Below are 14,393 nucleotides of genomic sequence, written 5' to 3'. Positions count from 1 at the left end.
TGTATGTTTGTTTGTTTTTTGTTATGTTTTTAAAGAATTTAAATAAAAACTATTTAATGAATTCTTTGACTATGTCACAAAGGTATTAGATGAAGGTGGTGCCATGGATATTGCCTTCTGGACTTCAGCAAAGCCTTTGATACCGTTCCACAAAAAGAGCTGATAGATAAATTAGTGAAGATTGGACTTAATCACTGGATTTGCAGTTGGCTGAAGCGTAGATATCAGAGGCTTGTTGTTAATGGCGAGTATTCTGAGCAGAGACTGTTTACAAGTGGTTGTCATAAGGGTCTGGTTCTGGGTCCTATTCTTTTTAATATCTTTGTGAGTGACATAGGGGAAGGTTTGGTAGGGAAGGTTTGCCTATTTGCGCATGACTCTAAAGTGTGCAATAGGGTTGATATTCCTGGAGGCGTCTGTAATATGACAAACGATTTAGCTTTGTTAAATAAATGGTCAAAGCAATGGAAACTGCAGTTTAATGTTTCCAAATGTAAAATAATGCACTTGGAGAAAAGGAATCCTTAATCTGAGTGTTGTATTAGCAGTTCTGTGTTAGCAAAAACTTCAGAAGAGAAGGATTTAGGAGTAGTGATTTCTGACTGCATAGAGGTATAACAAGTAGGAAGAGGGAGATTGTGATCCCGCTCTATAGAGCGCTGGTGAGACCACATTTGGAATACTGTGTTCAGTTCTGGAGACTCACCTACAAAAAGATATTGGCAAAATTGAACGGGTCCAAAGACGGGTTACAAAACTGGTGGGAGGTCTTAAGCATAAAACTTATCAGGAAAGACTTAATGAACTTAATATGTATAGTCTGGAGGACAGAAGGAAAAGGGGGAACATGATTGAAACATTTAAATATGTTAAAAGGTTCAATAAGGTTCAGGAGGAAAGTGTTTTTAATAGGAAAGTGAACACAAGAACAAGGGGGCACAATCTGAGGTTAATTGAGGAAAAAATCAGAAGCAACATGAGAAAATTTTATTTTACTGAAAGAGTAGTAGATGCTTGGAACAAACTTTCAGCAGACATGGTTGGTAAATCCACAGTAACTGAATTTAAACATGCCTGGGAAAAACATATATCCATCCTAAGATAAAATACAGGAAATAGCATAAGGGCAGACTAGATGGACCATGAGGTCTTTTTCTGCCGTCAATCTTCTATGTTTCTTCGTTTCTATATATGATATGATGGCATACTATTTATTAGGAATTAGTATGATATGGTAGAATGATATATACGATCGATAATGAGAATTCCATGCTCATCCAGAATCAGTCTATGACTTTGGACCAGGTTGTTAGGTAGGATATAAAGGAAATAAATCAATAAACCTTTTCGAAAACATTAAAACAGAATGAAATAAACAATAGTCAAATATAGCAATAACACTTAGACTTATATACTACTTTATGGTGTTTAACAGCCCTCTCTAAGCGATTTATAGAATCAGTATATTGCTCCCAACAATCTGGGTCCTCATTTTAATGACCTCAGAAGGATGGAAGGCTGAGTCAACCTTGAGCCAGTGGAAATTGAACTGTTGGCAGTCAGGAGAATTAATCTGCAATAGTGCCTTCTAACCACTATGTAACCACAGCTTGCTGGTCAACAGTCAACTATATTTTCACTTGAGTTTTTCATAACTATAATTTAAAGAACAAATAAGGGGGAAAGGCCACAGCAATTGATGCATCACCACAATCACCTTCTGCTTTTTGAGGTACCATTTCATCCATCTTTAGCTAAAAGATCATCTAATGGCCTCAGGATCCAGCTAAAGATGCATTACTAAACCAAGTCTAAACATTTAATTATTTTAAGTATTTTCAGTGTATTACCTCAATGTTATTGTTAAGATCCACATACATTTGTCTGGTTTCTTCTCGTTCACCTTCATCTTTAACAAAATTAATGATATGTAGAGTAAAAAATGTTAGTGTGTCAAATAAAAAAATATCAGCTTTAATAATACATATTTCAATTTAGAATTAAATTAGGATTAAATGTTAGGTGTTTAGGACAGAGTATTTTATAATCTGTCATAATAAAGCAATTGATTGTCCTATCAATTTGTCTATAAATCTTATTTTTAAAAATGCTTTCCTATCTATATTCTTGACATTTTGGAATTTTGGAATTTGAGAAGACTTTTGAGATTATCATGGTTAGCCATGTAAACAAACAAATGATTCTTTAAACAAATCAACCAGATGCAGAAATGACTCAATTCAAATTACCATACTTAAGACACATTATAGGAAGACCTAAGCTCTTGAAAAGTATATAATGTTGGGTAAAGTTGAAGAAAAGAAAGACCACTAACAGTAATATAGTACACTCAACTACACTGGTGGACTTATGACATTAGGAACAGATCCACTTGGAGGAAATCTACCTATGTGAGAACTAAGAATTGACATTGACTTAGAGTGCTTCTCAATTATTTTCTGTAACATTCCCCAGAAAGAAGTACACATTTTGCGCACCCCCAACTCTCCGCCAATGTGCATCTTGCGCCCCACCCGACCTGCCACCCTCAAACAGTGCCACTCCACGAGACGCGCATCCTACCTGACACTTGTATCGGTAACGCCGTTCCTTGCCGTTGTGTCCAGGACACCTATTCTAAAAGAAAACGTCTTGCGAGTTCAAGAAGTTTGATTGAACTTGCAAGATGTTTTCTTTTAGCATAGGCTGCTCTGGACACAACACCACAGAACGTGACGGAGGTATCAGTACAAGTGTTAGATAGAACGTGCATCCTACTCCCTGCAGCAAAAAAGCACATTTCCAAAGGTCATGTGCCCGCCCGGCATTGCTTTGCACCCCCCGGGGGGTGCCCCGCTATTTGAGAACCACTGACTTAAAGACACATAATCTATCTATCTATCCATCCATCCATCTACCCATCCATTCTATCCTCAACCAAGTAAACAATTTTAATTTAAAACACCTTTTTATTTTTATCAGTAAACTCCTATTTAGGCATGATAGTTCCTGAGGAACTGACCAGACAAGTAGTTCTGAATGTAAGGATTACTTTATAGTACAGTGATGGCGAATCTGTGGCACATGGAACCATATCTGAGGGCACTATATCGGTTCCAGCATACATGCACGTGTTGGCCAGTTCATTTTTGGCCTTCTTTTCAGCCATTTTCACTCTCCCCAGACATCAGGAAAGTCTCTTGAACCCTAGGGATGGAGAGAAATGGCCCAATTCGTAAATGAACTTCTGAACCCTGGAGACTGTGAAAAGCAGCCCAATGGGCCAACCGGAAGTTTGTTTCTGAATATCCAGTTGGCCCGTTGATCCATTTTTTGCTCTCCTCAGTCTTCAGGAGTCCAGAGACGTCAGTGAAGCCTGTGCACTTGCACATGGAAGGACCAATGGGGGGTTGTGCGCATGCACGGGTGGTTGTGCGCATGCACAGGGGGAGGCATTACTATGAGCACGTGCAGGCACACTAACACATGCACAAACATTGTTTTGGCATCTGATCCAAAAAAGATTCACCATCATTGTTATAGTACATATAATAAATTTTTTTGTGAAGAACCACGTCATATTTTTTTATTTACAAATTTAGAAAATTAATTAATTTAATATTTTTATTCATATATAAGTATTTTTTACGATTTATAGTGTGGAAAAGATAGCGCAGATAAGAATATTTACATTTGTTGCACTTCTCTACTGATTGCATACATTTTTCTTTAAGTAAGTTGCACAAATGTCTTGTAGCATTGCTTCTGAAGAGAAAAGATAACATTAACAACATTATGTTGCTATCATAGTTCCTTACTTTATAAAGAAATTTCTTTACAGATCAATTTAAAAATTGTGGAGTAGTTTCCTCACCTGATTCAAATTAAAGTAAAAGACCTATTTCTTAACAAAGGGGAGGAAAAGATTTGTGCTGCTGGGTGCAAATTTTTAAGAGCTTACTTGATTGCTTTAACAAAATGCCTCATTGTGGAAGGAAGCTTGCTTATTCATAATGTAACTGTCATACAACGTTTCTCCATAGCTGAGAAAAGAAATGTACATGCTCTTCATCTATCCCTGACCAGCAAGAACACTATTGATATTAAATTTGCTAATCTCTTTACGAAATTGTAGCCAACCCTCTATTGCAGGGCTGTCAAACTCCCGGCCCAGATGGGTCATACACTAGCCCATGCTCAGTTTAGCAAAGTGGAAAAAAGTCCCAATATGTCTTGTGATACTATGACGATGTGAGTTTTACACCAATGCTCTTCTGCCTCTTTTCTCAATCACTGCAAGTTTTCTCAATTCTATCCAATAGAAGGCTGATACAAGTGTAATAAATGGTGGTAAGATGTAATTTCCAGCTATTCCTGGTAATGTCAGAACAAAGAGAAATTGTTACTTTATCACCAGAATCAGCTAAAGATTACTTCGCTCATAGGCTATCATGAGATGAAAACATTATTGGGATGCATCAAAAATATTCTACCTGTAGATATGCTATCAAACTATAGATCTGATACCATAGTTTGATAAAAGTATAGAAACTGTTTAGTTTGCTCAGCAATAACAAATTATTTATATTAAAAAAACTATGTGAGATGGGTCAAGCTGAAGATTTATCATTTCAAAACAGCGGATTGTCTTTAGCGAAATGGCAGCATACAAGTTTGAATGAATAAATTTGCCAAGATATATATCAATAATTACTGCAAGGTCGACTGGATGCGGACACATCGATCTCTTTCCTTGATAACAATTTAACAACGGTGTCCTTTCATGAGGAATTTTTCTCACTATTTCAACTTTCCCACCAGCCCTAGGATTTCCTAAAGCATTTCCCATTCAACTACAGGTAGTCCTTGACTTATGATTTAGGACAAAAAATTCCAGTCTAATTGTGGTTTTAAATTAAAGATGATCTGTGCTATGAATATATTACTTAGCATTGTTTGAAATCAGCCAGTCAGAAGAGTATTGCCAATTGCTATAATCTATAATTTAAGTTCTATAATTTGTTTTAGTAATATTTTAGTAATATTTTAGTAATATCACTTACTCTTTTAGAAGTTCATTGTTTTCATGTATTTCATCTTCAAGTTTTAGGCTTAATTTTTCATTTTCAAACTAAATTCATAAAGATGCAAATGATATATTTTAGTTTGAATAAATTGTGACTCCCAAATATAAAAACATGGACTTATCTTCATGACTGTGTTAGTGTATATATTTTTTCAATCCTGGGTTTGACAGAAAAGTATGCTAGTACAATTTGTGCGGTTGTGAAGAAAATAGTTATTTCTTCTTCCAGCATAACATCCAAAACTACTGCCAATTACTCTCCTTAATAGTGGTAGGCCAGATTTTGTTATATGTGCTAAGTGCAAAGACTTTAGAGAGCTTACAAGTTGCGTTAGTAACAGTTGCTAGCTTGGTGTTGTTCCATGCCAATAAGTAACTATCACTTGAACCACTTCTGAATACAGCTCTATTGCACTGTGCCTGATTACAGGCATAATGAAGAAGTTCCAAAGAGCAATGGATCATTCCCTACTGCCTCAACCTTGATTTTGAGTTATGCCTGTGACTTGTCAATCAGCCTGTATATAAAAATGGCAGACTGTTCCTACTTTTATTCCAGTTCCCAAATATTCCAAATCCATAAGTGTTGTTAAGATAATGAAAGAGAATACTGGCCATGAATAGCTATGGTTATCATTACTGGAAGTATCTTTTAAAAAGAGAAAATACTTTAGAGATATACTGTACAAACAGCACTCCTTTTCTCCAAACAGTAGAAAGTCTGGATGTGTAACCCCCATAGGGAGAAACAAAGAAAAAACTATAAGATATTCTTTTGGGGGGAAACCAGCAATACGTAGCTAGCAAAACTCAGATCTTAGAATCCAATACAAATCCTGTTTTAAATACAGTTCTACTATTTAATATTTACTATTTAATATTAAATGCATTCATGGATACCCATCCCATTATTTCTTTTTGGGGATAATCAGTACCTGAAAATTATTATTTTATGATTGACTTCTACAAGTTACCGTATTCTAATTCTTAATTTAATTCTATTTTAGGAAATATTCTGGGTGAATATAATGAAAACTATTCACATTTTTTTCAACAGAGCTTAAATTCTAAAAGTTTTTCCAGGCTGTATAAAAATGTTTGGGAATCCCAAGAATGAAATATAACGAACGTTCTGATTTTATTTTGTCATAACTGTATACTCATCATATAATCATTTGTATTATTGTCCATTTGCAAATTCTTGCATCACTGTTGTCTTACTCATTAGCAAGGAAATTATATTTCAAGATGAAATTACCATAAAAACAAAGATAATTATGGATAGGAGTGGCCAATTCATCTCACTTACCAGCTCCTAGGATCCAACTGCAATGGCATGATAACATGACTTAAAAATTAGCTTAATATAGTGTTGTTTTTAAACCAGCAAGAATGAAGCCATACCACCATGGTGAAGTTAGGGATGTTATCTTTTTTTTAAAGGGGCAGGGGAGAGTGAGAAATCAATGTATATTTGTGTGAAACTGAGATAGCAGGATAAGGCAGATCAATTGCTGGCAAACAAATGGATTATTTAACAATTTTCTATGTTCACTCTAGTGAAGGGTGAGTCTTATTGTCATTTTTCTATGAATTTTATAGAATCAAACATATATAAACATATCCACGATCTGTCTTGACATGTGCAATCAGAAAAAACAGTTTTGACAAATCTCTGAATTTTTTAGTGAGATGAGTCGGGAAACAGAAAGATTATTGTCTATAATTATACTAACATACAATGGAAAAATAATAAAACACTCACAGAACTCATCTTAAAATTGCATAATACATGTTTTTTACAAAAATAGTTTACTTTATTACTTTATTTTGAAGTTCATTTCAAAGGACAATAAACACTTGCCTGTAATTCTTGAATAGCTTTGCGCAATGCTTCAATAATCTTTCTATTTTCTTGCAATTTTTTCTCTTTTTCCTTTAATTCATATTGTACACTGACTTTCCATCTCTTGATCTTTTCTGCTTCTTTGTAAAGCCTTGAATAAAGCTCATTCATTGTCTCAGTATTCTACAAAAACAGGTTTCAGTGTAATAAATAATTAGTTAAGCATGTATCATCTCTTTTTAGTTCTCACATTTGCAATTAAACTTACTCTTGGATATACATTTACCATATTTTCCGGTAAATAAGATGCACCTTTTTCCTCCCTAAAAGAGGCTGATAATTAGGGTGTGTCTTATACTCTAAATGTAGGTGTCCCCCCCACCAGCCCTAACTAGCTGCTAATGATCTTCCCAGCTCTTACCTTGCAGGCTCTTTCATTGTTTCCTCTGCGAAGAATGTTTTCCAAGCCCTAAGTCTTGTTACGGTTTTTTAAATTACTCTAACTTGCTCTGAGTAAGTTTCTTTCTAGTCCTAACCAAGTGCTAACAATGTCCCCAGCTTTTGCCGGCTTGCAAGCTCTTTCATTATTACTCTCTGCCAAGAATGTATTCCAAACCCTTTCTTTGTAGGAGTTTTTTTTCATTGCTTTACTTGCTCCAGATAATTCTTTCAAGCCCTAACAAAGTGCTATTAATGTACCCAAGCTCTTTCATTGTTACTCTCTGTGAATAATGTTTTCCAAGCCCTAAGTCTTTGCAGGGTTTGTTTCATTACTCTAACTTGCTCTAAGTAAGTTAATTTCAGCCCTAACCAGGTGCTAACAATGTTCCAGCTTTTACTGGCTTGCAAGCTCTTTCATTACTACACTCTGCCAAGAATGTATTCCAAACCCTTTCTTTGTAGGGTTTTTTTTCATTGTTTTACTTGCTCTGAATGTTTCTTTCCAGCTCTAACCAGGTGCTAACAATGTTCCCAGCATTTGCGCATGTGCACACACACTGTTTTGGCACCAGAGGGAAAAAAGGTTTGCCATCACTGATATAAGCTGTGTATTTATGTGCATGTATGCCTGACCCATAGAAATGGCAGTATATTAATGCCAGAAAGTTTTCTTAAATAAATAAATTATTACATACTTCCCAATTATTTCAATAGTTACTCCAAACATGACTAAATCAGGGTTTAGCTCAGCTAACGTATCTTAATACTAAAACAAGGCACTGTTATATATCAGATTATATTTTTACAGATTTTTAAAACCAATGTGGCTTTCTGGAAATATACATTATTCTCTATTATTTAAAAGAAAATACAAAAGCACTTGGCCTCTTCAGATCAAGCATTTATTTTAAAAAGCTTCTTCATTTTGTTAAGCTATCTAGAACAATAATAAAGCAGTCTTTTAAAAAGTCCAATAATTTGAACATTCTATAGACATTTATAGTTATTACTTATCTTCTTGCATCCAGATTCAGCAAATGATTAGCACAAGAAAGTAAAATTCTGCCTCTGCCTCTCTTTGCAGCTAAAGCTACACTTTAGTTTCACTTTTATTTTACTGTGTGATTTGTCTTGCAGCCTCAATCAGCTGAGAGTCAGGAAATTGATAATGAGTTGCTTGGCTTCACAGGCTCTGTTCTGTTTACTGCAAGGAGGTAAATTGCTGGGATGCAAAGGCCAAAGGGTAGGGGTGGCTGGCTGGCTGGGACTACATTCAGTGTATAAGACACACCCAAGTTTTCACCCTCTTTTGGGTGAACTCTGTACTGTTGTACAGTGATACCTCGTTTTATGAACCCCTCATCATACAAATTTTTCGAGATATGAACCCGGGGTTTAAGATTTTTTTGCCTCTTCTTCCGAACTATTTTCACCTTACAAACCCATCGCTGCTGGGATGCCCCACCTCCGGACCTCCGTTGCCAGCCGAAGTGCCCATTTTCGCGTTGGTGGGATTCCCCTACAGCATCACAAAATCCGGAGGTGGGGTTTCCCATGGAGGGGAGCCTCAGGGAAATCCCAACAGCGCGAAAACGGGCACTTCAGCTGGCAAAAGGGGTGAATTTTGGGCTTGCATGCATTAATCGCTTTTCCATTTATTTCATCTTACGAACTTTTCACCTTACGAACCTCGTCGTGGAACCAATTAAGTTCGTAAGACAAGGTTTCACTGTACTCTGAAAAATACTTCTTAATAGTATCCTTCAGGAAATTGTATTTATTTCATAACTGTATTAATTTTTTTTTAATTTGCTTACATATTTGTATCAAAAAATCATCACTGACCTAAAGCAGTTTAATTTTCAGTAAAAACTAAGTCTGAAGTTTTTATTTAAAAAAAACAAGCTTCATGCTATGAGAATTTTTCTTTAAGAATGGCTAAATTTCATAATCCATGAAACTGTCAGGTTGTCATGTGCAATCAGAAAAAACAGTTTAAATTTTTTTAAAAATCATTAAACTAAGTATAAATTTTGATCAGAGAAGCAAGATAAATGGTATGTAGCCTTGGTTCTCATCCATATTTTTCAATATGAATACAGTGATCCCCCGATTATCGCGAGAGTTCCGTTCCAAGACCCCTCGCGATAATCGATATTTCGGGATGTAGTGGTGCGGAAGTAAAAACACCATCTGCGCATGCGCGCCCCTTTTTCCATGGCCGCACATGCGCAGATGGTGGAGTTTGCGTGTGGGCGGCGGGGAAGACCCGGGGAAGACCCAGGGAAGGTTCCTTCGGCCGCCCAACAGCTGATCTGCTCCGCAGCGCGGCAGCAGCGAGGAGGCAACGGGGGAAACCCCATCTTCGGCTCCTCGCTGCTGCCGCGCTGCGGAGCAGATCAGCTGTTGGGTGGCCGAAGGAACCTTCCCTGGGTCTTCCCGCCGCCCAGGCAAAGGGGAAACCCCAAGATCGCTTGCCGCTTGCCCGTTCGCCCGCCCGCCCGGCTGCTCGCTTGCCGCTCGCTTGCCGCTCGCTTGCAGCGCGGCAGCAGCGAGGAGCCAAAGATGGGGTTTCCCCATTGCCCAGGCAACGGGGAAACCCCATCTTCGGCTCCTCGCTGCTGCCGCGCTGCCGAGCAGATCAGCTGGTGGGCGGCCGAAGGAACCTTCCCTGGGTGCCGCCCGCCGCTCGAGAGCAAGAGGGGGAGAGATAGAGAAAGAGAGAGAAGGAAAGAAAGAGATGAGAGAGGGAGGAAGAGAGTGTGAGAGAGGAAGAAGCAAGATAGAGAAAGAGAGAGAGAAAGAAAGATGAGAAAGTAAGGGAGTGACGTCATCGGGTGGAAAAATCGCGATATAGCGTTTCGCAATGATCGGGATCGCGAAACTCGGGGGATCACTGTAGTTACCTTTCCCTCAATAAAAGTTTTTTTCTTATTCATGTAGTTTCAAAAGTATTGTTGTACAAAGGATGAAATCAGTAATATTCACATTATATACATGTAAGAAATAGTGAAATATTAAAAGTTTATTATTTTATCTAGAAAGAGGAAAATACCTAAATTGATAAAGATATAATAAACTTGCCATATCTAAACCATGTATTAAGATATTAAACAATAAATGATACACAAAGAATTGTTATATTTAAAAATGTGAACTATTTCATACAAGTGCAGATAAAACTGTACTAAAGATTGCATCTTGCCAATACATTGCCAGATAATTCATAAATGCACCAATGCTATTTTATATACATGAGTAAATAGGATTCTGTATTTTGATAGGAATATTATTTCATTTTGACATGGAGTATATCCTGCTGACCTACAGCTACCTTTTTATTAACTCACCAAAAAATTAACAATCAATATAACCAAACTCCCAAATTAATGCAATCCAAATTTTAAAACAACATTTCTATTATATAATTAACTGACCTCTTGCTCTATGTCAGGCACAAGCTTTACTTTCTGTGGAGAAGGGTCTGTAAAATGAAACATTACTTTTGTAATGATTTTATTAAAGTTTATAGTTACAAAGATAAAAACTACCAACAAAAAAAATACGAAGAATAAAATGTGAAAAAATGTGTATAAAAAAATAATATCTCCCTTTATCATGACAAGAACAATTTCATTTACATCTTATCTAGAAACAATTCTTGTTCCCACTTTGGCCTCTTTGTTATTGGCATTTCTTATTTAAGATAAAAAGTGAATTTTAGTAGTAATGTAGGGATACCATTTTTATTTATAGCTGCCCTGAGTCTGCGGAGAGGGGTGACATGCAAATCAAATCAAATCAATAAATAAATAAATACATACATAAATAAATAAATATTTGGAGTTTTATTTGTCAATAATATTTGTCAGGTTTGATATAGTGGCTTTTTAAACACTGTTTCATGGATTTTATCAATTATGTTTGTGAATATTTGGAATCAGGATAAAAGGACAAATCTAATAAATTATTATTATTATTGTTGTTGTTGTTGTTAATGTAGTAAAATAATATTGAATGAGGATATTAATAATATAATACATTTCCTACTGGGCGCATGTTTATCTGGTTACCATAAATCATAAATGAAAAATAAAATGAAATATAAAAAATAGAAATGTAATAGAAAAGCTATATTACTATCTAATTCAACACATAACAACAGCAACAATGATAAATATTGCACAATATTGGAAACAAGAAACAACAACATCCAAAAGAAGTCTGATCAGAAAAATACTTGATTGTGCAGAACTAGATGACTATGGAACTTAAAGACCAAGAAGATTCAAAGTACTACGTGGAACGATTTTTATGAATGGCTTGAAAAAAGGGAGAAAAAATAAGCTGTATAAAAGACTTGTAAAGGGTTAAAATAGTAGTTTTGTTTAGAATCTTGCAATAATTGAATATAGATGTGAGAAGATAGGAAAATAGGATTAAATAAGATAAATTTATGTGAAAGTTGGTTATACATAAGACAGAATAGTATTCGCTGGTAACATGCACCGTATGATAAATTGATAAATAAGGACTCAGCTGTCAATGGGACAAAAGGGGGGAGTGGTTATGTATAGTTTGTTTTTGTTATGTCTATGGTTTTCTCTTTCGCTTCTTTTTCTGATTGGTTTGACGGTTAATGTAAAGATAATTGAGAAAATGTTTCTAAATGTATATATTTTATTTAAAAAAAAATTAAAGAAAAGCTATCAATTACATATATAAAACAATGCAATTTTAAATTAAGCAATCCATCCTTTAACGTACCAATGACTTCTGTATGTTTTGAAATATTTTTCAAGTTATAATATTCTTCTTTTCCATTACTAAAATTCTGCAAAAAATATAAAAATAGTAATATTATATTAATTCAGATACAGCACTTCGATACTGTATAAATTAAATTATGATTCATAATGAAAAAGTCAATTAAAACTAATTATTCATTTACAGGACATGTTAAAACTATTAAAGTCTTAGAAAATGTAATAACAGATCTGACTTTAATCTAATATTATGTGCATTTAAGTTCATTGAAATAGCATAGTTTTCCACACCTCTGATCTCTTACACACAACTTTCAATTGAGCAACAAAGATCACCAAACAGGATCTTTCTGAAGCACTGAAGCATAAAACGACTTTCCAGTCTTTCCACCCTTCAGAAAGATTGCCAGAAAGCTAGCGAAAGCAGTGTTTCTAAAGGCTAGAAAGACTTAGCTCAAAGAGAGCAAAGAAACTGGCATACTGGGCTAGAGATCTTGGATCTTGGGATCTAAACTTCCTTTTTTCAATCCAGTGTGCTGGTGGGTCTTTCTGATAAGCAGTTTTTGGTTATGAAGGAAAACTGGGAACTGATTTAGATCTTCAATTTAGGACCAAACCTTTAGCAATTAAATATGTTAATTTTAAAATCTGAAATGTTTTATTTCATTTCCAATGTTTTCATGCCCTTGATATTTAATAAATGTTGAAATTATTTTTTTAATTAAAAAGTTTTCTTCTATTCAATTCTTCTTCTATTCTTTTTTTACAAGATAAACTAACATTTTTCTGCATTTACTTAGATTAAAAATGATATATTCATATTTACCTGAAAGAAACCCTCATCCCGTGTACTTGATTGTGGTTTGACTGCAGATACCTGAGTGTTACTCAGTCTTGGTGGTACAAACAATGTAAATTTAAAAGATTTCTCTTCTTCTTTCTCACTCTAAAAAGACACCAGACTCAAATCTCAAAATAACATTTAGTAATGTTTCATGCTTTATTGCACTTCTTGTTTGTATCAAGTTGCTTCTCTTTGCACTTTTTCATACTCTGCAGATTATAATCTACTACTTGATACCATAGTAGACTAATACTACATAGTAGGCTGGCATTGTTACTACTCTAATAGTTGGGATAAAAATTATATTGCTTATATTTAAAAGATAAAAATTATATATTTCTTATATTTAAAAGCCAATTTCAATTAAATAAATCATTATTCATTAGGCAATGACACAGACTGGGATCAAATATGAATCTTAGAATATAAGATCATAGTAAGCTGCCTTTCTATGAGATACAATCATTTAGGTATGAATGACTATCTTCTCAGTTTATAGCCTCAGTTTAGACAGTTTTTGAATTGCTAAATGTGTTCTTTTCATTTCTTAATATGAAACATTTTTATTTCTAATCTAATGTTTTATTAAACTGAATTTGTATTATTATAATTCAAGTTAAGAAAATTGTTGTTTACCCTGGATGTTTTCATTGTTGATTTATTTTTGTAAACCACTGGAGTCTCTGGCAGATTCAGAAGCACACAAATGGAAATAAATTAACAAAAATAGAAATAAATGATAGAATGTTTAGTTGGTATTAAAACTGGAATACTTTTTTGGATATAGTTGATTTAATTTGGCATAGGTTTCATTACTATATATGAAAAGTCTCCATATGATTGCTCTTTTTTCTGGATATTTTAATGAAGAATATTATGTTTCCAACAAAATAGAAAAGTGGGGGTAGAAATCCAGAGGGCTTTCAAATTTAGTAACACTGACTTACAGTTAAGCAAAAAATAAAAGATATGCATAAGACCACAAAGTCTAAAAATTATCTAGAGGGGAAGAAGCAAGTGCAAAAACCTATTTAAAATTAAAATATAATACAGTAATGCCCTTAACTGAACTGTTAAGAAATAATGATGAACTTATATTTACTTAAAGCGTAGTAACAGAACAGTAACTAAAGTCACAGCTATTTACCTCTAAATGACTCCCAAACAATTCAGAAACTTTTGTATCAATATGTTTTTGAATCAATATGCAAACAAATGTACTTCTTTTCTACTTGTTTATAATTATGTTCTCTCGCTTCACTCTTTCTAGAACATGGGTTTCTAGATCAATTGTCAATCACTCAACATTTTGAAAAGCCCATCATCATAAAAATAATGTTGAGGTAATACTTAACTTTAGTCTAAGACAATGTGCCATTTGTTAACATTACTGATGAAATAAAGAGCAAA

The 14,393-nt window shown here is 34.7% G+C and overlaps 1 protein-coding gene across 1 annotated transcript in view; it reads right to left on the bottom strand.

Annotated features, from left to right (window-relative positions):
* SYCP1 (synaptonemal complex protein 1) overlaps positions 1 to 14,393 on the bottom strand; it is an 82,932-nt gene that overhangs the window by 68,273 nt on the left and 266 nt on the right. The window contains exons 2-9 of the mRNA XM_070745690.1: positions 13,620 to 13,666; positions 12,966 to 13,085; positions 12,141 to 12,207; positions 10,811 to 10,857; positions 6,951 to 7,115; positions 5,064 to 5,131; positions 3,692 to 3,765; positions 1,851 to 1,909 (exon numbers count right to left, since the gene is read on the bottom strand). Coding sequence (XP_070601791.1) covers positions 1,851 to 1,909; positions 3,692 to 3,765; positions 5,064 to 5,131; positions 6,951 to 7,115; positions 10,811 to 10,857; positions 12,141 to 12,207; positions 12,966 to 13,085; positions 13,620 to 13,634 — 615 coding nt within the window. The 5' untranslated portion in view covers positions 13,635 to 13,666. The remainder of the gene's footprint in view (positions 1 to 1,850; positions 1,910 to 3,691; positions 3,766 to 5,063; positions 5,132 to 6,950; positions 7,116 to 10,810; positions 10,858 to 12,140; positions 12,208 to 12,965; positions 13,086 to 13,619; positions 13,667 to 14,393) is intronic.

The sequence above is a fragment of the Erythrolamprus reginae genome, chromosome 3, assembly GCF_031021105.1.
Source record: "Erythrolamprus reginae isolate rEryReg1 chromosome 3, rEryReg1.hap1, whole genome shotgun sequence".
Lineage (NCBI taxonomy): Eukaryota > Metazoa > Chordata > Lepidosauria > Squamata > Dipsadidae > Erythrolamprus > Erythrolamprus reginae.
Note: the sequence above shows the minus strand (reverse complement) of the source record. Positions and strands in the feature narration are given on the sequence as shown.